Source organism: Salvelinus sp. IW2-2015, linkage group LG17, assembly GCF_002910315.2.
Source record: "Salvelinus sp. IW2-2015 linkage group LG17, ASM291031v2, whole genome shotgun sequence".
In the NCBI taxonomy this organism is placed as follows: domain Eukaryota; kingdom Metazoa; phylum Chordata; class Actinopteri; order Salmoniformes; family Salmonidae; genus Salvelinus; species Salvelinus sp. IW2-2015.
The window spans coordinates 24,076,709-24,100,423 of record NC_036857.1 but is presented as its reverse complement, the minus strand read 5'-3'; the positions used below and the strand labels follow the sequence as shown (position 1 = coordinate 24,100,423).

At 42.9% G+C, this 23,715-nt stretch overlaps 1 protein-coding gene across 2 annotated transcripts in view; it reads left to right on the top strand.

Annotated features, from left to right (window-relative positions):
• magi3a (membrane associated guanylate kinase, WW and PDZ domain containing 3a) overlaps positions 1-23,715 on the top strand; it is a 212,615-nt gene that overhangs the window by 168,531 nt on the left and 20,369 nt on the right. For both annotated transcript variants that reach the window (XM_024005213.2, XM_024005214.1), the window contains exons 5-8: positions 15,805-15,982; positions 18,508-18,587; positions 19,572-19,629; positions 21,639-21,742. In XM_024005213.2, coding sequence (XP_023860981.1) covers positions 15,805-15,982; positions 18,508-18,587; positions 19,572-19,629; positions 21,639-21,742 — 420 coding nt within the window. The remainder of the gene's footprint in view (positions 1-15,804; positions 15,983-18,507; positions 18,588-19,571; positions 19,630-21,638; positions 21,743-23,715) is intronic.

Below are 23,715 nucleotides of genomic sequence, written 5' to 3'. Positions count from 1 at the left end.
CCACAGTCTTTTACGGCCTCGACTGTGCACTATATTTTCCTTCAAAGCGTTGCAAAGAGGTGTCTGGAAGCGTGAGTCCTGTTCTGTGACGTTTTTTAGTCCGTGATTTCTTTATCCCTGACACATACGTTCTCGTTCTAGACTGAATTACGACTCACTGTCCCGTGTACTGGCAGGGTCGTGTTTGATTTGCCTGCGGGACAGTGGAATAACTACACTGTTTATTTCAGTATATTCCCAGACCTCTTTCCTGTTAAAGTTGGTGGAATCGCGCTTCAGTTTGCGCGTGAATGCCGCCACCATCCACGGTTTCTGGTTAGGTAGGTTTTAATAGCACGTGTGGTACCACATCTCCATGCCATTCTTTATAAACACACTCACCGATGTCAGCGTGTAGTCGTGTTCTCCTGAGCCTGACCGAACATATTCCCAGTCACGCCTGTTTCAAAAACAAGCTGAAGCTGGCTTGCCATTGGTCGGACCATGTTGAATGTTTTCGTATCGACATCCTGTTTGATTTCTATTGCCCGTATAAGACGGTAGGCAGCAAGGATGCGTCTGTGTGAGTCAAATTTGACTAAAGGAGTGCTTTGTATGCCATCCGGAAGTTAGCAGTACATTCGTCGAGGGTAGTTGGGCCCTATGGCGCACAATCAATATTGTGGAAGAGATTTAAAGATGCCTTGTTCTCAATTTGCTTTGTTAAATCCCAGCGTACCAATAAATTACAGCCTCAGGATATATTGGTTGCAGTTTGCAATTAGTCCAGGGAAGTTCCTTAATGTCCGTTTCGATCTTCGTGGAGACCCAGTTTTGGGACACCAGAGTAAAACATTCGCGGACATCGGGATAAACACATTATAGTTCTGATGATTCATGATGACTTGCACACGTTCAAGGCCCCGAATACCCATGTCCATCAAAATGTGTCTTTATATTCTTAATTCAATTGTCTTAAAAACTAAGTTTACAAAATAAGTGCTTCATGCAATGTTGAAAATTACCACATTACATGTGTGGAGACCAAAAGTATTTTTAAATTTCAACTAATCTTTTTTTAGTATGAAATAGGAAACTGATTTAAGAAAAGAGCAAGGTCACTATTATTTGGTGCCACGACGTACGGTGACCAGTTATTAGCAGACATTATTGGCAATCATTGCAATATATAAAGTAAAGATGAGCCGTTACTGAGTGAAGAAGCGCCAAGTGAGGGAAATGATATCAACCCACTGGACTCAATCTGCTTGTCTGGTTTTAGCAGTGCAAATGACTTCCTTCGAATCTCAGTATGCTTGTCATCCTAATAGAGCATTTTATTGGTTTCCGACTAGAGGTGCTCAGAGGCAGACCCAAACGACGGCACTCAGTAGCACCGGTCGCAACCTCAAACAGGAGAGGGAGGTACATTATTTCGATGTAACATATGCAACAAACATCTACTTTAAGAATCTTGTCCTTTATCTCAGATAGTGTTCCTCAACTCAAAGCGAGCACTACACGATCAGGGAGCCGGGGATATCTGTTCTTTTTAAGAGGTGTGATCTCGATGAATAGAATGTTACGCCATTCCTGAAAAGCTCGGGATGCTGAGGTGTCAGTACAGGATAACGGTATTTGAGAAGATCTGTGGATGCTTGAAGCCACTCAGTGTGGTCCGCCATTTGACAAAGACACAAAAAGCATGTTTACAAAATATTCGACAAGGTATGGTCTCTCCCACAGCTGCCTGTTGGAGGGTCCATGCCCTGGCAGCGGACTAGTAGTACCTAGTTTTACGAAACTCATATTTTCCAGAGCTTCATATAGAAGCAAGATAGCGGATCCACATCAATGTTCAATACAACTCAAGAGATATGACACAGAATCGTAGTTATTTCACTTGAGTGAGCTGTCATATATTTTACACAGGCAAACAAAATAAATTGCTGGAAAACATTTTTGAATAGGCCTATAGCTCAAGGTTTTTCCCCGAAAACATCTGCGAGTCCAGGTTCTAACTGCATACTGAAGAGTAGCAGGTTCCCCCAGTAGTCCTGAAGAGAACAATAAGAGCCCTAAATTAAATCATCAGTAAGCTTTCGGAACACAAGAAGAGTTAACCTGTGGTTAACCCCCACTTTGAAGACACTCCAAAGCGGGTGGCCTCGATCACAGGCAGGCCTGGTCCGAGAGCATGTTATTTCAAAATGGATTTGACTCTCTTCGGAACCATTCCTGGAGAAACAATGAAATGGAGACCGTCTCTTTCGGATATGATTCTGATCCCCTTGTCAAGATGGACGTATGTGCGGCAGTGGACTCTGGGCAATTCAGCGCATATCTTTGCAACCAGCAGTAATTTACCGCACTCACCTTCCTGCTTTGTCACTTCTTCCAAACATACAGTACTTCCTACAACTGACAGCATGTACGTACCCCAGGTTTGACTTCTGTCATCCATGGTCAATTTGTACATGCGTACGATAACTTGAATAATTAACCACATATTGACCCATTGTAAATCATTCATGTTTCCCATAGATTGCACAGCGGCAGTGGTGTTTCATATGATCAATAACATTTTTGGAGGAACATGTTAAACACCATGTCAATGGGTAATCATAAATAAAAAGCAGTTTTCATTCAGAGGATCTCGTCTGACTTTTGCTCCTTTATCGTTTCTCGAGCCTGACGTAGTCTCCAGCCTGCTGTCCCACTTAAAAAACATCCACAGCATGCTGCCACCACCTCCTTCACGTGTAGGGACTGGCCAGTTTTCTTCCAGACATGACGTTCATCAGGCAAAGAAGTTTCACTCTTGTTTCTATCAGACCAGAAGGAATCTTGTTCTCATCGGTCGACGAGACCTACAGGTGCCTTTTGCAAACTCCAAGCGGGCTGTCATGTCTGCCAATCTACTGAGCGAGTGGCTTCTGTCTGGCCACTCTCCATAAAGGCCGATTGCGAGTGCTGCAGATATGTTGCCTTCTGGAAGATTCTCCCATCTCACAAGAAGTGGAGCTCCGTCATGAAGTGACCATCGCGGTCTTGTCACCTCCCTGGAGCCAAGGGCCCTTCTCCCCCGACTTGGACAGATTGGCGAGGTCGCTCTAGGATGATCTTGGAGGTCCAACTTCTTCCATTTAATAATATGGCAGGGCACTGTGTTCTTGGGGACCTTAATGTTGCAGAGAAATTGGTTCAGACAAAATCCTGTTATCGGAGCTGACGGACATTCCTTGGACCTCATCGCTTGGGCTTTTTTGCTCTTCACCTCACTCTGTCAAGCTGTGCACTGTCAACTGAAATAACAGGTGTTTCCTTTCCAAATTCATGTCCAATCAATTGAACTTGACCACTAGGGTCACTCCAATCAAGTTGTAGAACCATCTAGGATGATTCAATGGAAACGGTGAGTTTCCTCGGCTCAATTTCGAGTCGCATAGCAAAGAAGTATGAATTACTTTATGTAAATAAAGTCTATTTTTGTAAATTTGTTTTTAAACCGGTTTACCTTTGTCCGTATGGGTATTGTGTGTAGATTTATGGTGAAAACTTTTATTTAATCATTTGAATAAGGCTGAAACGTGAACGACAAAAAAGTCAAGGGTCTGAATAAGTGTCAGAATGCACTGTACATGATTATTTCGATGCATCATGGACTGGTGTTCATTCAGATTGACTGTGATGAAAAATAGTATACCTTTTCATTTTGAAGTCCCGTCTCTTGGTCCAACTTCCCTAATAATTTTAACATTACTCTGGATATTCACTGTTAAAGTACACTGAAAATGAAAAGAGTCATGTTAGATATTGAAACAATAAACAAATGGTATATCTTGTTCCAAACTCTTTAACGCTATCCCATTAACTGTTTTGTCTCCTGCCATTAATGTGTTCAACTTAAAAGGAAACTACACGCTGGCTGATTTGGGCCTCGTTTTTTGGCTTTGCACCGATGTGAAATGCTGGCAGCCATGAACAGAAGCTGCTTGGGGGTGGTATTGATGTGAGTGTTTCTCGGGTGTGTCCTCTGCCACCACCAGACACAACCCCATCTGTCAAGAAGCCTTACCAGCAGCTTTTCCCACTATTCAAACAAATCATACATCCTTGCAGGTTGAAACTCAACTACAGCGGATGTATAGTGAACTGCTGGAGACTTGAATAGTCACCTCCAGAATAAATATGACAAATGTTTTTTTTTCTTTTATGTAAATGTTATAAAACAATGTTTTGATACTTTCCAAATGTAGTAAAAAGGTCCAGTAGAATATACAACCCTTTACATATAAATAGAATCAGTTTCTGCTAATTAACAATGGCACTTTCATTGTCTTCCCAGCCGATACAGGATATGTGGCCTATCGCATTTCTCTTGTGGTAAGTGGGGACCACCTTGGGCAACATGTTCAGAGGTGGTCATACCTCCCTGTGTGGTGTCCCGTATACACAGGAGTTCCCTATCCTGGGCGGAATGCAAGGGGTTTGCTTCTCCCCATTACTCATTGTACCATTGCCATTCAACTCATTTAAAAAAAGACCAAACAAGTTAAAGTTGTGTCTAGTAAACATTTATGATGTAGTTCCAGTCTCCGGATCTACATTTCATAGACAATCAGTATCAAGGGCGTCTGTCGATCTGGACTCTCACATCATCTGCAAGCTCCATGTCTGGCTCGCATACATTTTCTGTAACACATACACACTAGTCACTTGTCTATTACCAGTGGCCAAGTAGGTAGGTAAGTCTGACACGACAAACAGGACTATGTGAAAGTTTGAGAAGGTCACACTAAACCTAACCTATTCTGTTCTCCCATCAGACGAACCAGGGTGAGCTGCAAAGAGGTGAGCTGGAGCGTTTAGGTTCATGCCAGAACATTGATACACATGGCCAGCGTCTAGATTAGCTCTGCCCCTGTGCAAAGATAACTGGTTAGTCCACCACAAACACCACACTACACAACTGATTACATTATTAAATGGGGGTGGTTTATTGGGATTTTTTTTTCTTTTTTTTTTTTTTTTTTCCAGCCGGTGGAACAACCTCACAAAATGTTGAAGTGAAATAGAATGGTGAATACATGCGACCAGGTGTCCACCAGGCTAGGTTTGGCTGGACATTATATGCATCTAAAGTAGTAAAAATAGCAACAAATTAATGTCAGTTTACATTTAGTTTCAAAATTTGTTATCAAATTGGATCAAAGTATGTTTAAAGTGGTGTTACCTTCTGTTTAGTACAAATAATGAGCCGGTGGGAAAGCTGTTGCCACTGACAGGTGGAGGTTTGCTGGTTGGATAGCTGCCAACATGTGACTAAAAACTTCCATTCATGGATACTCACAGCGACGGCATGTTGCATTATGCGGATGACGCGCCCCCATGTCCGGCTTGCAAATGGAATCTCTCGATACATGCAGACGCGTTCTTTTATGAGGTGGTGTTTGATGATCAGGGCTGTGACAGGTGATCATAAGACAGCAATGGGGTCAATTGTATTTGTCTTCTAAACAAAGAACAGGTATTTGCTAATGCACTTCACACCACAAATATTATACTAGTTTGTATCTGCTTGCTGGGGAATTAGCCTACTATTTTTCAAGGTTTGAATACAACTTTTTATATAACACACATTACTCGTCTTTGTTGTGAAGTCATCATGCTGCTCATCAGAGCCAATGCAAATAGTCCGGGTAGCATTTGATTACCTGTTCAGAGTATTATGGCCCTTGGGCGGTAAAAACTGTGAGAAGCCTTTTTGGTCCTAGACTCTGCAACTCCGTACTGCTTGCAATTGGTAGTAGAGGAAACATTATGACGTGGGGTGGCTGGTCATTGACAATTTTAGGCTTTCTCTGACACCGCCTGTTTGATTAAGAGCTCCGGATGGCAGGCAGCTTAGTCCGCCCGAGGCAGATCCTGTGGCCGGGACGCACTACCCTTCTGTAGTGCCTCCTGGTCGAGCTGTAGCAATTGCCGTATGCAGCATGATGCAACCAGTAGGATGCTTTCGATGTATGAGCTGTAGAACTTTTGAGGATCTCAGACCCATGCCCAATTGGTTAGTATTCCATGAGAATAGCTTTTCGTGCCCTCTTCACGACTGTCTGTAGTGTTTTGGACCATTCTAGTCTTTGTATGTGGACACCAAAGAACTTGAAAGCTCTCAACCTGCTCCACTACAGCCCCCGTCGTCAGAATGGGACGATGCTCGTCTCCTATCACACGAGTCTGTGGTGTCGCATGGACACACTTCATTCTGAGGTCTTTCAACAAGCTTGAAAATAACAAGAGACATGAATTAAATAATTTTTGCGAGTCGCTAACATGAGTGCCCATTGCTAGACATTATGGTACCCACCTTTGCTCTTTCTTGTAGGTCTGCATCCGTTTCATGACCACTGTGCACTTTGTTCTAACGGAAAAAACAGCGGTCAACCGATTGTTCAGTCATTTATCAATTATAAAACTATGATAGAGAAATAACAACTCTCGTTTGGAAGCTAATCTCTATGCTTGACAGAGTGCTAGACTGGATTTGCTCCAGATTAGATTTGCAGCCGGTGACGCCGTTACCAATTGCATCCACGTGTGAACATTGTTTGCTATGGTCCCAGAGTTGTTTGTTGTTGGCTGTAGTTGTGCATGTTGTACAGACATGCTACCTCAGTACCATATCCGTTGATCCAATAGTTTACGTATTTTGCCCTAGACATGAGTTGACTCTCGAAGGCTTGAAATAGTTAGTCTACTTAACTTAAATTAGGTGGCATGAAATACCGATGCAAGCGCTAATAGGCCAATATTTCATGGAACACTTTGCATATTATGGTGTTTCCCAAATTTACTCTAAGAGATGCAATGTTTGCCATTACTGTTGACTATGCGAAGTTTTCAAAATAGCTAGCAATGCTAATGTTTAGTAGCTGAATATACGTGTGGCCTAATCTTGTTAGCTGCTAAAAGTCTATACTGCATTCTAAAAGTCATCTGGTGAAATCACACATCATACAACAAGTTTTCCTACTAAATATTTGATTCTTCCTGTGAAACTGTTATTGTGTTTCGAACCAGTCCCAAGTTGTTTGAGGTAGCTAACATTAGCCAGCTCTATATGTAGTAGCGTAGTCTAGCGATGATAGTGATAATGATTATCCAAAATATACATAACCAGCACAGTTCTATGGTCTAGCTACCAGCGTATATCACACCCACTGGAGGCAACGAAATCCAACACCCTATTGCGCACTGACTAGGGTCCTTCGCAGGGCATGCAAAACATCTTTTTTGGCGTGTGCATCCTTCTGAAGCATGCATTGATTGCTATGGTCAAATCGAATGGCCGTGATCCTTGAACGTGTTTGGTTGGGGCGATGAAACACCGGAAGCCCATTTCAATAAAGGAGGCTGAGGGGCTATTTGCTTGTGAGCTTGGAAAAGGGTAGCATGATTTGTTGACATAATTGTTAATCGAAAACCCCAACCTTCATTATACATTCGTTGTGAACATGAAAGGTTCCAACTCCATTTAGGTGAGACGATTATGACTAATATGCTATACACTTTGGGAATCAATTTTACACTAGAATGAATGATTTGACTCAAGACGCACATAGGCCCTTTTCAAAGGGATTCGTTTGTTTCTAGGGGCATGTCGTTTTAAGCCAGAACACTTTGATACTTCAGATCACTGCTGCATATAATGGCATGAAAGCGTTAGGTGTCATTCAGATTTTTAATAATACTACAGTCTGATTTACAGTTGACAACAAAGCGTCCACCAACAACTAATAAATACAGATTTGTTTTAGTATTATACCTGACTAACTAAACTAACGTTGTAGTTGGAAAAGTGACGAGGGGATAGATGGGTGTCACTTGATGACTCTCCTATTGACAATTATCCAGAACTACTAGATAGATGTGGGGAGAGAGATGAATTAAATTCTACAATATTCATTGATTATTTCATGGCACATTCATGTATTTAAATTTATGTTATGTAGTGAGGGACAGTAACATTAGTAATCGCTCAATGATACTTTAAGGATTTACATTTTTTTTTATCGCACATGATATATTTAAAGATTGTATTAAGTGTTCTGGTTAAGAAATAGAATTATTATATGCATTTCATAGATTCCAAAAATTTTTTACATGTTGGGGGAATGCCAGATGGAGAACGTCTAGCGTCCCCTATCAGTCCATCTCAAGTGTATATAAATCGTTGGAGAGGGAACAGATCCTGCTTTTTAGACCGCAACGTCACGTGTAAACATACATAACAATTATTATAATTGCGCCTTTATCACGACATCTAATTTAGTTTGAACTAATTAGTGTTTTGCATCTAAGATGCAGTTAGTTAGTAGTGCCTGTCTTCTGGCATCCCAGGGTTGATGCCCCCTCTCTGTCCTTTCACATTGGTCCCCAACCTCACACCCCCCTCTTACCTTTCTTCTGCACGTCCGGCTTCTAGCACGAGAATCCTGATGAGTTGTTCAAGCTCAGCATGTTGCTCTCCACTTGTTGTGGATTGTTGCCCCTCTAAACGCTTCGTTTCCTGTGAGATGCTACCGATCCTCGGCTTCCGACACCGCAGTGATGGATCTTTACGCTCAACTGCCAAATATCATGCACATGTGCAATTTTTGCTGATCATATGCTCTATGAAGCGACGGATGGAGACTGAGCCTTTCTTGCCCCCTCACTAAAGATCACATCAGAGGACGGCCAGCTGAAAGCAGAGAGCTGCGTATTCAGCAGTTTGCTGGCAACCGCATCCCTTCAGCAGGGAGTGTGATGGAGAGAGGACTAGAAGTCAGCGCAGAGGTGAAGAAACAGCAAGACAAGAGAGAGATTAAAAAGGCGATGAGGAGATTAAAAGGCACTAGGAGAGAGATTAAAAAGCATGAGGAGAGTAGCATATGGAAGCTGGTGGAGTGTCAATGACTATTGCTCACTTGGGGACTCAGTATGGGAGCTGAGTTAATGTCTGGATAGTCTGACAGTTGTTACAGCGACTGTGTGAGCTGAGAGGTCAGGAAGCTCTCACAGGGAAGTCCTGCCTCCGAGTCGTAGGAGCTGTGAATCAAGACAGTCAGCACAAACTGGCTGTTGTAAGTCCCCCACCTCACCTTTGCTGGATAAATCTAAGCTTCAGCGAAACAGGTTGCTCTTGATTGATCTCTTTGACTGAAAGCTAGGGTTTTCCATTGCCAGGTGTGACCACTTTGCCTAATTTCAACGCTAGCGTAATAAATAATTCCTCTTGTAAAGCAGCGCGCACAGATTTACAGAGAAAGACCCATTCTTTTCTCACCCCAGATGTTAACAATAGAGCTTAATAGTCCAGACTGTTATGAAATTAGAGGCTGCTTTGAAAGTTGACATTTTATCATTTCGTACAAAAACATTTGGCTTATTTCACTATTCTTGAATTTTGCAACACATACAGTCTCCATGATATAGTATACTACATCTAATACTCAATTTTAATGAATGGAGTTAAAAGGGTAAAGTATTCCAACAACTATGTTCATCTCCAAAGCAAGTTTACTAATTTACTATACAGGACAGTGTACTACGGTACTCTTGGGCAAATTGAAAATGCCACGCAGGGTTTAGAATTTCAAAAAGTTTTACTGAATCTCTTGCGGCATTTGCAGTTCCCTAACTGCTGGCAATAATGTTTCCCTTTTACGAAGCTATGCAGCTAAAAGGACAACAATGGAGTCTCATGCTTGACTAATACCAGCTGCTAGGGTAACTTTTAAAGGGCGGGGGGGCCTAGTGAATTCCCTACCATTCAAAGCAACGCAGTGCAGGCGATAGGAAGGTTATGTTAGAGAAAATGCATATAAGGCTATTAAAGAGGCTTGTTACATTTGAATAGTTAATGATTCACGCCATATTAAGATGCAGCGTAGGCATTTTTGGGGAGAATCTTGTCCTTGAGGCAGCTGCGAGTGTCATAGCTGGCCTACCATCAGTAAAAGTTACAGAAACATAATACACATACCCCGTGGGAAAAAAATCGGTAACCATCCCCCTGTTATTGAATGGTGGAGAGTAGCATGTCTTATTGGGTAGTCCTTTCCCTGTAAACTTTCTTAATCTCATATTCACATTCATTTAGGGTTATCTATAATCATGGTAGGTATCGACATTAAATGTACAAGTGTTCAGAAAATATATTATATTCTTATTGATTTAAAAGTTAAGTCCAATATGAGGCAATACATATTTACCATTTATTGCTGATGGGCACTAAACTAATTGGAAAAACACAACCAAAAAGAACCTGCAAATGCACGTGTAACAGTTTACACAGTTGATTTAGTCATGTGCGTGCTAGGAATTATGGACCAAATGACTAAATTTTTGACTTACTACAAACCGTTACATATATTTATCAATACATTTGGTTCTCTTAATAATGGCGAGAGATATGTATAATAACGTGTTGTAATTTCTAAGCGCATTCGCCTGATAATGATGTCCGCTCAAATTTAAAGTGGACAGCGCACTTAAACCCAGATCTATGGATCAATTTTATAATTGGTAATGGTTGCTACAGAGCCAAAACGTCAAAAAGCACTGTCCAAATACTTCTGACTCATATGACAATAATTTTACACCTATGAAACTCTTCGGAGAGCAATCAGAATACGAGATGATGAATATTATAAAAATAAGAATTACTACGCGCAAGTTCCCTCTTAAAACCATCTAACCCTGGAAAATGTTTCTTGTAATAATTGAGAATATATCTATTATCTTAGAAGAAACAAATGTTGAAAAACACACTTTATTAGGAACAGCTTTTCGCTATACATGAAAGGTTTAACTCCTCCGATACGAAAAGCAAAATGGAACACAGGAAACAGACTCCAGAATTAAAATCAATTCTTCATCCCTCCACACCGTCTTAATCTAAACCCATATATTTGATTTGAATTGCTGTAAAAGTACTGGTTGCAACAGAAAGCCTTGTTCATCTTTAAAATCTTTTTAGTTGAATGCTAGAATAAGTTTTAAAGCAATGTCCTTATTTAGTGTCAGCAGAAAGCTTTATAAATGTACTCTTCCAAGCATGGAAATTAGAACTAAATTAGCTCTATGAATTATCTGGTGGCACAAGGTCTGGGTCAGCAAAATCTGTCATAATGGATGTATTGAGATGTGTATTGGCGCGTTTCAAATATTGCTAATTAGATACAATGTGATAAAAAGAACCGGATCTGTGACCGTCCACAACTCAACTCTGTGTAACGATATAGAGAAAATAGTACTTTTTATTTTTTACAACGTAAAGCCTAATAAAAACAGCAGAGTTACCTATATTTCAGGAAGGTCGACTGGTGTGGCCAACTTCCATAGCCCCGTCAGAGACAGCTGTGTGTTAAGATATCTTTGCAGTAGCACTTCCTTGACCCTTGGTTTTTGGTTACAAAGTCACTGACCTTGCATTGGGGTCACTGTCCCCAAAGGGACCATCAAGTTGCAGGTCAGTATGACATTTCTCAGACAGATTTGATGTTCGTGTCTACTAAGCAGTATGCTGGCTTTGGACCCGTGACTGCTTGTATGCGCTCTATGACAGCTCTACAGTAAGTCCACAGAGCAAAACACGCGATCTTTAAGTCGTTCAGAGGTGGGAACGCAGAAGCGCTTTACCGTGTTGAAATCATTCAAACTTAGGAATCATGAATAATTTTTTGCTTAAACATTAAGCTTTTTTATTTTTGCCTAAACATGATGGATTGCTGTAATTTCCAAGCAAGTTGATTCTGAGCGACTGCTTAAGCAGGCTATAAATAGAAACTAGTAACACAGGTTTTGACATTGATGATCTAGCAGATGTTTTAATGCAGCTCAGATATGTGGCGATTGCTTTAATGCGAGCAATCTAAGGGTCTACTCATGTTAAATGATATCTCTCAAATGTTCCTTCTCTTTGGAACAAGTTATACTTGTATATATTTTTTTACAGAGCCGGGAAATATTGTTAAATGGGCAGTGTTGATATCTCTATTCACTTTCTAAGTTTACTAATAGAATAATTAATGATCTAGACAATTACTTTGAAAACACCCCCCAAATTCTGGTTCCGTAAAGTTAACCATAACTATGTGTTTTTGGTGTTTGAGTTCATATAGACCATACCATATTCAGATCGTTCTAAAAAAATAAAAAGTTTATTTCAGTACATATTTATGAGCAAAACTTATGCTCTGATCCTGCTTGTAGTATTCCTCTCTGATATCTATTTTTCAAAACAAAGAGTGTCTCCTCAGATTTGTGATTGGTTAAAAACAGTAGAGAAGCGGTAACGTAATCTTCTGTTATTTATGCATGAACTGACCGACAAAGGCAAAAAATACCCTGATTGAGAGGAACCCAATGCAATGTTGTGTATCCAAATCGCAAGAGTATTATTCCCTGTGCTAGAAACAACGACAGAAGGTAGAATTCCTTTGAGACCTCCCCATCGACCTTTCAAATCGCCATTATTAACTTCTTTTCTTCTTACACAACTCGACTCACATTTGATGAGCAAATATGTTTGGTGCCATGGACCCATGATGAAGCGATTGACTAAGGAAATTGGGAGTTTTCTTTATCAACAAAGACTATTAACAACTAAACTGTTTCAAGGCACATCCTTTGGAATATTGTTTTTCATTCAGGCTTCTCTTTTTGGCAAGGTGTTACTTCTGAAGTTACAATACAGGCCATTTAGTGCTTTATTCACTGGGACGGTACCTACCTGACCCGAGTCGCCTCGCGTCTCCTATCAGCGGCGCCTTAGGCACCGCTGCGACTCAGAACAAGCTATCACGATGATCATTCTGGCTGCGGCCTATCAGATCTTCATCCACGGACCGGCCGAAAGCGATTGTTAGAAACGACACATAAAAAGCCATTTGGAATGCAGACTATGCCCCGTAGTCACATTGCTCGACATATTTACATATAAAGAGAAGGATCTCTTCATGCTGGAGGCATCCTTTGTACGTCAACAATAAAACGCACATTTATCTACCACCCTCCTGCAGAGACGTGAGGAATAAGAACCTTCCTGGTGTGCGCGCGTGCAGACCATGCCGTGATGGTATGTCGTCCGATGTATGAACAACGTCAGTCATTGAACAGTTCAAGCCTTAATTGAACCATCCTTAACTACTCCGTCTACAAGCTTCAAGACGGAATAGTATTGTTTTGCTTGTACAACACGTCTTCGCACCCTTTGGAAATTACTGAATTACTCTACATTACAGTTGAGTCGGAGTTTACGTCTTACCTGTAGCTTGAGTCTTAACACCTGTAGACGGAACTTTCAAATTTCGTTAGGTTGAACATCTAACCCAGTACCAATAGGGCACCAGGAGCTTAGAGGCGTACACAGGCTGTGCTTGTTTGCACAGAAAGAAAGATGGTGTGTTCTTGTCTATAGTGGGTGGGTGTGATTGTCGGAACATTGAGATTGGACAGTAGGCAAGGTCGGCACGTTTGCCGAGAGGAGCCAAATGAGCACCCTACCCACCAGCTCAATACTCGCAGGGGAAGGATACTGTTGTGGGTGTGGTGGTTTTGTTCGTCCCCTAGAGTAGAATGGTTTTGGTGTGCGAATATTATTTATGTTCGGGGGGGTAGGGGTTTGTTGTGTGGGTGGTGGTTTGTGTTCGTGTGTTAGAACAGTAAAACAGTCCTATATCAAATAACCTGAAAGGCTGCTCAGCAGGAGGAAGGGCTACGGCTCCAAAACCACCATAAAAGCCAGACTACGATTTGCAACTCTCATATGGGGACAAGAGTCGTACTTTTTAGAGAAATGTCCTCTGGTCTGATGAAAACAAAATAGAACTTCTGTGTTTAAGGACCATTTGTTTATGTTTGGAGGAAAAAAAGGGGGGAGCATTGCAAGCCGAGTCTTTGTTTGTTGTGGTGTGAAGACACCATTCCCAAACCGTGAGCACGTGGGCGGCCCGTGGTGGTTAGCTCAGTGTGTGTGTGTGTGGTTGGGTGGCTTTTGCTGCAGGGAGGGACCTGGTGACACTTCACAAAACAGATGGCAACAGTGGTGTAAGGACGATTTATAGTGGGATATGATTGACTATGTTGTATTTATTTATGTTTTCATCTCAGAATCCGCAGGACAGTCTCACGCGTGTGGTGCTTTTTGAATGGGCCTTTCCAACCCAAGCATGTACACAGCGGGTGGTGTGTGTTTTTTCTTTTTTGTGTGTCTACACGCAGAGGAAATAAAAAGGTTGTGGGCAAGCGAGGAATAAAACCTGACTTTCATTATTCTTCTATCAGAACATGTGTGGACAAAATGTCACCACACTTGAGTTGGAGCTGTTGCAATCTGAGGTCTTGGCTGATTTCTTTTGATTCTCCCATGATGTCAAGCAAGGAGGCACTGAGTTTGAAGGTAGGCCTTGAAATACATCCACAGGTACACCTCCAATTGACTCAAATGATGTCAATTAGCCTGTCAGAAGCTTCTAAAGCCATGACATATTTTTCTGGAATTTTCTAAGCTGTTTAAAGGCACAGTCAACTTAGTGTATGTAAACTTCTGACCCGCTGGAATTGTGATACAGTGAAATAATCTGTCTGTAAACAATTGTTGGAAAAATGACTTGTGTCATGCACGAAGTAGATGTCCTAACCGACTTGGCAAAACTATAGCGTGTTCACAAGAAACTTGTGGAGTGGTTGAAAAACGAGTTTTAATGACTCCAACCTAAGTGTACGTAAACTTCCGACTTCAACTGTAGMTGTAGGTAATTCAGTAATTTAGCCAAAGGGTGCGAAGACGTGTTGTACAAGCATCAAACAATACTATTCCGTCTTGAAGCTTGTAGACGGAGTAGTTAAGGATGGTTCAATTAAGGCTTGAACTGTTCAATGACTGRCGTTGTTCATACATCGAGACGACATACTCATCACCGCATGGTCTGCACGCGCACACACCAGGAAGGTTCTTATTCCTCACGTCTCTGCAGGAGGGTGGTAGATAACATGTGCGTTTTATTGTTGACGTTACAAAGGATGCCTCCAGCATGAAGAGATCCTTCTCTTTATATGTAAATATGTCGAGCACTGTACTACTGGCAGTAGCTCCTTGCATTCATCTTTTTATGTGTCGTTTTCTGCCTCCATTCAGATCAGGAAAAACAGGTCTGAGCACTGAATACATTAACGAGTTAGGTCAGAGGCATGCAAATATAAACCTGCAGATAAGAGCACACACACACACACTGAAACACACACACAGGGCTGGGCTGTGTGATGCTAATAGGGTCTGGGCGCTGAGCTCTGTGCTGGGTAGGGCTGAAGCGTAGTTTAGGTCAGCTCTACCCATTGCTGCCCGCTAGCCGCTCGCACTCCAGAACATCACTGCTGACATGCAAATCCTGTGGCACACTTGCTGCGCTTCCGTCTCGCTCGCTCTTTCTCTCTCGCTCGCCCACCTTTTCTCTGCCTCTCTCTCTTCCTCTCTCTCTTTCTCTCTCTACCCTCTCTTTCTCTCTCTACCCTCTCCCTGTCCTCKCTCTCCCTGTCCTCTCTCTCCCTCCCCTCCCTCTCCCCTCCCTGTCCTCTCTCTCCCTCCCCTCTGTGCTGTGTCTAACAGTCTAGAGCCCACAGTCTGTCTGTCCAGGGCAGCAGCACGGCAGTAGCAGGAGCAAGGAGAAATGCAGGGAGCTCACAGGGCTCCCCATGCTGSCTCCACACGCTCACCACCCTTCTCTCTCCCATTTTCCCTCCCCCTGTCCCTCTCTCCCTCCGTGGCCACCCACGCAGAGCACAAGGACACGGCTGGGCAGGAGTGGAGGAAGACGGTACCCAGCTATAACCAGTCCAGTAGTGGGGCCATGGACTTCAGGACTTGGAACACCTTACCACACGACGAGAGCCAGGAGCCCCTGCCCAAGACCTGGGAGATGGCCTACACAGAGACGGGTATGGTCTACTTCATAGAGTAAGTACTGGTCTTCTGGTTCTCGACTCCAGTACAGTGCCATGGTGGTGTTGGTGATGCTAGTAGTAGAGAGAGGTAGTTGTGAAAGAGAGATGGTGATTTGTTTGTACAGAGAATAGTTTCGGTGTTACACTTGTAGATCCAGAGTCCTACTTGTTTTTCTGCGGCTCACAGTACAGCGATTTGAAAGTGAACAATAGTATTATTGTAATTATGGCATAGGATTTGTGAAATGATTCATTATATTAACCTATCTTGTGTCTAGAATACAGGTGTATTTTTTTCCTGTGTTTGATATAGTGGTGCTGGGCTTGGGCTGAAAGCGTTGGCCCTCTCCCCCTCCCTTCGTTGTTTACCAGTCTGTTCTGTTTGTGTGGCTCACACAGCATACAGAAGTCAGAGCCAGGTGCTGTAGCCGGCCTAAAATCAATAGCTCATTCTCTCTGAGCAAGAGAAACAGGAGAAACAATTGGACAAATGGAACGCTCCCAAAGGCCTGCTCTCTCTTCTCTCTGCCTTCTGCAAGATGTCTGCATCTGCTCTCTGCTTTCCCTCTCTCTCTTCCCCTCTCTCTTCCTCCTTCCCTCCTGCAATTTGTCCCTCTGAGGGCCTGTCTGCTCTGCTCTGACTATCTCTCTCCCTCCATCTCTCCTTCCATCCCTTCACTCGCCTTCCTCTCCCTCAGACGACCTGTCTCCCTCTTCTCTGTGCTGGCTACCTCTCCGTCCATCCCTCCCTCCATTTCTCCCTCAAAGAGCCACTTGATTCCAAAATAACAACATACAGTTGAAGTCGGAAGTTTACATACACTTATGTTGGAGTCATTAAAACTCGTTTTTCAACCACTCCACAAATGTCTTGTKAACAAACTATAGTTTTGGCAAGTTGGTTAGGACATCTAATTTGTGCATGACACAAGTCATTTTTCCAACAATTGTTTACAGACAGATTATTTTACTTATAATTCACTGTATAACAATTCCAGTAGGTCAGAAGTTTACATACACTAAGTTGACTGTGCCTTTAAACAGCTTGGAAAATTCCAGAAAATTCTGGCTTTAGAAGCTTCTGATAGGGCAATTGACATCATTTGACTGCATGGCAGTGTACCTGTCATGTATTCAAGGCCTGCTCAAACTCAGTGCCTCTTGCTTGACATCATGGGAAAATCTAAATAATCAGCCAAACTCAGAAAACAAATTGTAGACCTCCACAGTCTGGTTCATCTTGGAGCAATTTCCAAACACCTGACGTACCACATTCATCTGTACAACAATAGTACGCAAGTAAACACCATGGGACCACGCAGCGTTCATACCGCTCAGGGAAGGACGACAGCATCTGTCTCCTAGAGATGAACGTACTTTGGTGCGAAAAAGTGCAAATCAATCCATGAACACAGCAACGGACCTTGTGAAGATGCTGGAGAAACAGGTACAAGTATGCTACATCCACAGTAAAACGAGTCCTATATCGACATAACTGAAAGGCGCTAGCAGGAAGAAGCCACTGCTCCAAAACGCCATAAAAAAGCCAGACTGCGGTTTGCAACTACATGGGGACAAAGATCGTACTTTTGGAGAAATGTCCTCTGGTCTGATGAAACAAAAAATCAACTGTTGTGGCCATAATGACCATCGTTATGTTTAGGAAAAGGTGGAGGCTTGTATGCCAAAGAACACCATCCCAACCGTGAAGCACGGGGTGCAGCATCATGTTGTGGGTGGTTCTTTGCTGCAGGAGGGACTGGTGCACTTCACAAAATAGATGGCATCATGAGGATGGAAAATGATGTGGATATATTGAAGCAACATCTCAAGACATCAGTCAGCAAGTTAAAGCTTGGTCGCAAATGGATCTTCCAAATGGACAATGATCCCAAGCATACTTCCAAAGTTGTGGCAAAATGGCTTAAGCACAACAAAGTCAAGGTATTGGAGTGGCCATCACAAAGCCCTGACCTCAATCCTATAGAACATTTGTGGGCCGAACTGAAAAAGCGTGTGCGAGCAAGGAGGCCTACTCTGACTCAGTTACACCAGCTCTGTCAGGAGGAATGGGACAAAATTCACCCAATTTATTGTGGGAAGCTTGTGGAAGGCTATCCAAAATGTTTGACCCAAGTTAAACAATGTGTATGTAAACTTCTGACCCACTGGGAATGTGATGAAAGAAATAAAAGATAAAATAAATCATTCTCTCTACTATTATTCTGACATTTCACATTCTTAAAATAAAGTGGTGATCCTAACTGACCTAAGACAGGGAATTTTTACAAGGATTAAATGTCAGGAATAGTGGAAAAACTGAGTTTAAATGTATTTGGTTAAGATGTATGTAAACTTCCGACTTCAACTGTCGGTTTGTGATTTTGAAGGGGCCTTTAGTTTGATTTGTTTGTTTGGGGTTTGGCAGAATGATGAGGGAGCACTAGGGTACAGTGGTTTGGTGAACACCTATGCTTCACCTAGTTGTTGTGACGCTTTTTGCTCAGCGTGTAACGTCGTGCCTCTCTGTCTCCACAGTCACAACACCAAGACCACTACCTGGCTGGACCCCAGGCTGGCCAAGAAGGCCAAGCCACCGGAGAAGTGTGAGGATGGAGGTGAGAATCACACACTTGTTCTTCTCCTTTTGATGACTTAAAATATATTTCCTTTCAAAATGCTATTTTCCCTAACCCCTTAACCTAACCCCTAACCCTAATTATGACCGTAATTGTAACCCTAAACATAACCGCTGAGTTTAAAATCCCCTTTATCCTCATGAGGACGTGGGAAATGTCCGCACGAGGGAGAATTTTCCTTGTTTTATTATCCTTATAGGGGACATTTCAAGTCCCCACGAGGATAGAGGAACAAGACCACACACACACTGGTTCTCACATACAGATGGTGTAGGAGCAATACACTTTCTTACACACGCATCTTGCAGCAAGGTTGCACACACACACACACACACACACACACGCACACATTACTGTCCATAATCTGAATGCAGCCCATTAGACAGAACTATGAGTGGGGATCCTGTATGCCGCTGCAGGCTTGTGACATGTAGACAAGACAGACAGTACTGTAAACAGCTAAACATGGCCCTGCGGGCCCCAGCGATGCGGTGGCACACTACATTACCCAGCCTGCCCCCTGTCCCCTAATGGCTTGTGGGAGACCTGTGGAGAGCTCATCAGCACTGTATCTCCAAAAAGGCAATTCCACAGTCCCCTCTTGCGTGAAGCACTCTTTCCCCCTGCATGTGTTCGTCACAGGACAGCACACACTCCAGATTCCACTCACACACCGCTGGGAGAAGACAAGCCATTATTTTACAGGATTGCCATAACTCCACATTTCCTTACTTCCTATCTCGCTCTCTCACGCTCTCTCCCCCTCCCAAACACCCGGTGACAAATAAGGCAGCCCTCTCAGTAGTTTGTAGTTGGTGTGTATAAACTCTGGATCCTTAGTTCCTTGCAGTGAGTTGTCATTCAGAACCGCGTGCCTCATTGTGTGTGTAGACTGTCTCCGTCGTTCCAGAAGCTGTAGCAGCACACTGATTTGCATCTTCCTCTTCTGTCTCTTGCCTGCAGAGCTTCCGTATGGCTGGGAGAAGATTGAAGATCCACAGTATGGAACCTACTACGTTGAGTGAGTATACCTCCCATGATTTCTGGGTGCAGTGTATCTCTATGTAATGTTGTGGTTATACAGGAGTTGTGACATGGTTCCCTTTTATTTATTTAGCTGTTATTCAGTCCAGATTGCACAGATGGGCTTTGGTAAATATTGTATTTTGTATTTAAGGCAGCAGCTACTCTTCCTGGGGTCCAGCAAAATGTAGGCAGTTTATACCATTTTAAAAACATTACAATAGATTCACAGATTTCACAACACACTGTGCCYTCAGGCCAGTACTCCACCACTACCACATATCTACAATACAAAATCCAAGTGTACATGTGTGTATAGTGCGTATGTTATCGTTGTTTCATAGTGCATACTGTACAATAGACTTTTAGAAGAAGTGCCATTTGATAATAACGCGTTTGTTTCATGAGCTGGGATTTATATACACCAGGTTGAAGTCCTTAAGAGATGCTGGACAGGCAGACCTGAACTTGTAAGGCTGTCAGTCAGTGTGGTTTTCAAATGTAGCCTGTACTAACGATTAAGTTTGACAAGACGGTCTAAGGACAACTGGCCTTCCCATTGTGCTCCACAGGGTTGCCACTGCCTGGTACAGGGGGCACATGGGAGTGGTGACAGGCATGACCTCACCCTGTTCAGAAACACACACAGGCACTCAGAGTTCACCCAGCATAGCCTCCCATAGAGAGAGAGAGAGAGAGAGAGAGCATTAACATAATCTGTTTATGCTAAGGGCTCACCGGGACAACCAGTTTTTTTTTTCCTTCCCTCCCTGTCTTTTTGTTTTGAATGAATACAGTAGAACAGAATGGCTCATTATTTCCTAACTAAAGTACAGAACAAGAGCCGTGGTAATCAAAGGAGCGGACTGAGTACACTCAGTCACAGAGGAGTGCTTCTCTTCCCTGATTGGATATGGAGGATAGCTCTCAGCGTGACTCATGCCCAACGAGAGCACAAACAATACTTTTCTTAGAAACGCGCACACGTACACATAGTGACACACATTGACACGCATGAACACACACAACCAAACACTTACAGGCACGCACACAAATAGGCACACGCATACACTGGCAATTGGCACACATACACACACCGTATCTCACACACGCAGCATGCGTCTGATTTATGGAGCAGAGCGGGAGTGGCATCCGTTTTGTGCATGTTATAAAAGCTAGTCACGACTGGCTCAGAGCTACAACTGTTAAAGCGCATTATGCAGATGAGATGCGTTCCTTGCTTTACATGCAACCTGGGGGGGGGGGGCTCCTCTCTGAATAGTAGATGTTTAAACACAAAGTGCTGACCTGGGAATCTGGTATCGAAACGCTAGAGCACTACAGCTAGCAGGCAACAGCAGGCACACAGGCTGCTTTCCTGATCCTAGGTCAGTCCGACGTGGCCATTGTGAGCAGAGGTATGGACCGTGGTCAGATTATAAGGTTATCCCACTGATCTTAGATCAGCTGAATGTGTCGAGTGGGTAAGCAGTAAAATGGTGTRTCAACAGGAACACTGTGGCGTCGTTTGTTTTGGTTTGTGGTTTACAGATGATAATCTGTACAGTACCAGTGTGTGTGCATGCCAAGTGGAGGTTTGCATGACTGGATAGTGATCAGGGATTTGAATACACTGCGTACAGTGAGTGTTGTGGGAAACAGACAGAAACCTGTTTGGCGTTTTTGTCACGACACAGGCATAGAAGAAAACGTATCAGAAAGATGTTTGTATTGTTACCCAATGAAAAGATGCTGCCAAGTGAAGAGACCGATAACTGGTGTCACATCTCTATAAGGGGAAGGACAACAACGATAAGAAAGCTGTGAAAACACGAAAGCCTCACTTTCCTTTAGTCGGTGTCACTTTCCGTCCGATTTTTCAACAAGAGTGTATTGGTCCTTTCTCGAGGCTGTCTGAGTGTTTTCTATATTTACAGTAGCTCTCTGTGTATATGAACTGTATATTGAGCTCTTCAGTTAGTGTTCTGTTTTGTCTCTGTACTGCAGCCATATCAACCAGAAGACCCAGTTTGAGAACCCAGTCCTGGAAGCCAAGAGGAAACTGAGCCTGGACACCCCCTCTGGCCAGCAGGGGGCTACCACACCCTCAGGTAACACTTCTCTACCAGCCCTGGGTCACCATAGACTGCTCATTGTCATGGTCACTAACTGGTATACCACTTATTATGAAGCAGTGTATTTCATGAATTGGTTATTTAATTGGGCATGCGTTCTGTATGCTAGTGTAGATATTGGGACAGGGCATAAACCCAGAATGTCTTACTCAAGGTTATCTGAAGTGAATGATTGTTCCTAATCAGATCTCAACAGCTTAGAGACCATATCAGTGTACCAAATACACTACATGCGAAGGGGTGAGGAGGGGCAGCAGAGAAGAGAGGGGGGGGGAGAGAGAACTTGCGTGCTGAGTGATGTTATTGAGCCATCTTGGACTACAGCTTGTTTTGGTAATTGGATTTCCGACGTTTTCAGCAACTTTAGTTCAAATAAGTGGTATGCCAGCGCATACCACCTGCATACCACTGCTGGCTGCTTCTGAAGCTAAGCAGGGTTGGTCCTGGTCAGTCCCTGGATGGGAGACCAGTGCTCTGGAATGGTGTTGAGGGCCAGTAGGAGCACTCCTTCCTCAGTCTAAACAAAACCCAATGCCCCAGCAGTGATTGGGACACTGCTCTGTGTAGGTGCCGTCTTTCGGATGACGTTAACGGGTGTCCGACTCTCTGAGGTCATTAAAGATCCCATGGCACTTATCGTAAGAGTAGGGGTGTTAACCCCGGTGTCCTGGCTAAATTCCCAATCTGGCCCTCAACCATCACGGTCACCTAATAATCCCCAGTTTACAATTGGCTCATTCATCCCCCTCCTCTCCCCTGTAACTATTCCCCAGGTCGTTGCTGCAAATGAGAACGTGTTCTCAGTCAACTTACCTGGTAAAATAACGGATAAATAAATAAATAAAATAAAGGATATTGATCACCCAGCCGTTGACGTTTCTCTGCTGAGCCAACTGTGTTGCCCACAGATCTGAACATATGTCAGACAAGGAAGTGACGACAGTCCGACCACAGAGGCTGACTCACAATATGACTCATAAGAAGACACAGACGCCAACAGCACTGTCTCTTTCTGAACCAGCTATCCCAGTGTTTAGCCTGGAGGGCCCTGGTTGTCACAGACACATGGACCTACAGGACAGTAGCAGGCTGCTAATGCTGTCCTGGAACAGACCACAATAACCCCTATGAAAAAACCTGAACACCCACTGATCAAAATCAAATCAAATGTTATTTGTCACATGCGCCGAATACAACAGGTATAGTAAATGCTTACTTACAAGCCCTTAACCAACAATGCAGTTTTAAGAGAATAAAGTTTTACAAAATCAACTAAAATAAATATATATATAATATGAACTCTGTGAAGCATTTATTTATTTGGGATGAGTTGGACCGCAGAGTGAAGGAAAATCAGCCAACAAGTGCTTCTTCAAGACTTTTGGAAAAGCATTCCTCTTGAAGCTGGTTGAGAGAATGCCAAGAGTGTGCAAAGCTGTCATCAAGGCAAAGGGTGGCTACTTTGAAGAATCTCAAATATAACATTTATTTTGATTTGTTTAAAACTGTTTTGGTTACTACATGATTCCATATGTGTTATTTAATAGTTTTGATGCCTTCACTATTATTCTACAATGTAGAAAATAGAAAAAAATAAAGAAAAACCCTTGAATGAGTAGGTGTGTCCAACCTTTTGACTGGTACTGTATATAATAATAGTAGTAATAATAAAAAATATATATACTGTATATACATTTAAAAAAKAACAATCATGAGGCTATATACAGGAAGTCAATGTGCAGGGGTACAGGTTAGTCAAGTTAATGTACATGTAGGTAGGGGTAACGTGACTATGCATAGATAATAAACAGCGAGTAGCAGCAGTGTAAAAACAAAAGRGGGGGTCAATGTAAATAGTCCAGGTGGTTGATTAATGGTTCAGCAGTCTTATGGCTTGGGGGTAGAAGCTGTTAAGAAGCCTTTTGGACCTAGACTTGGTTCCCCGGTAC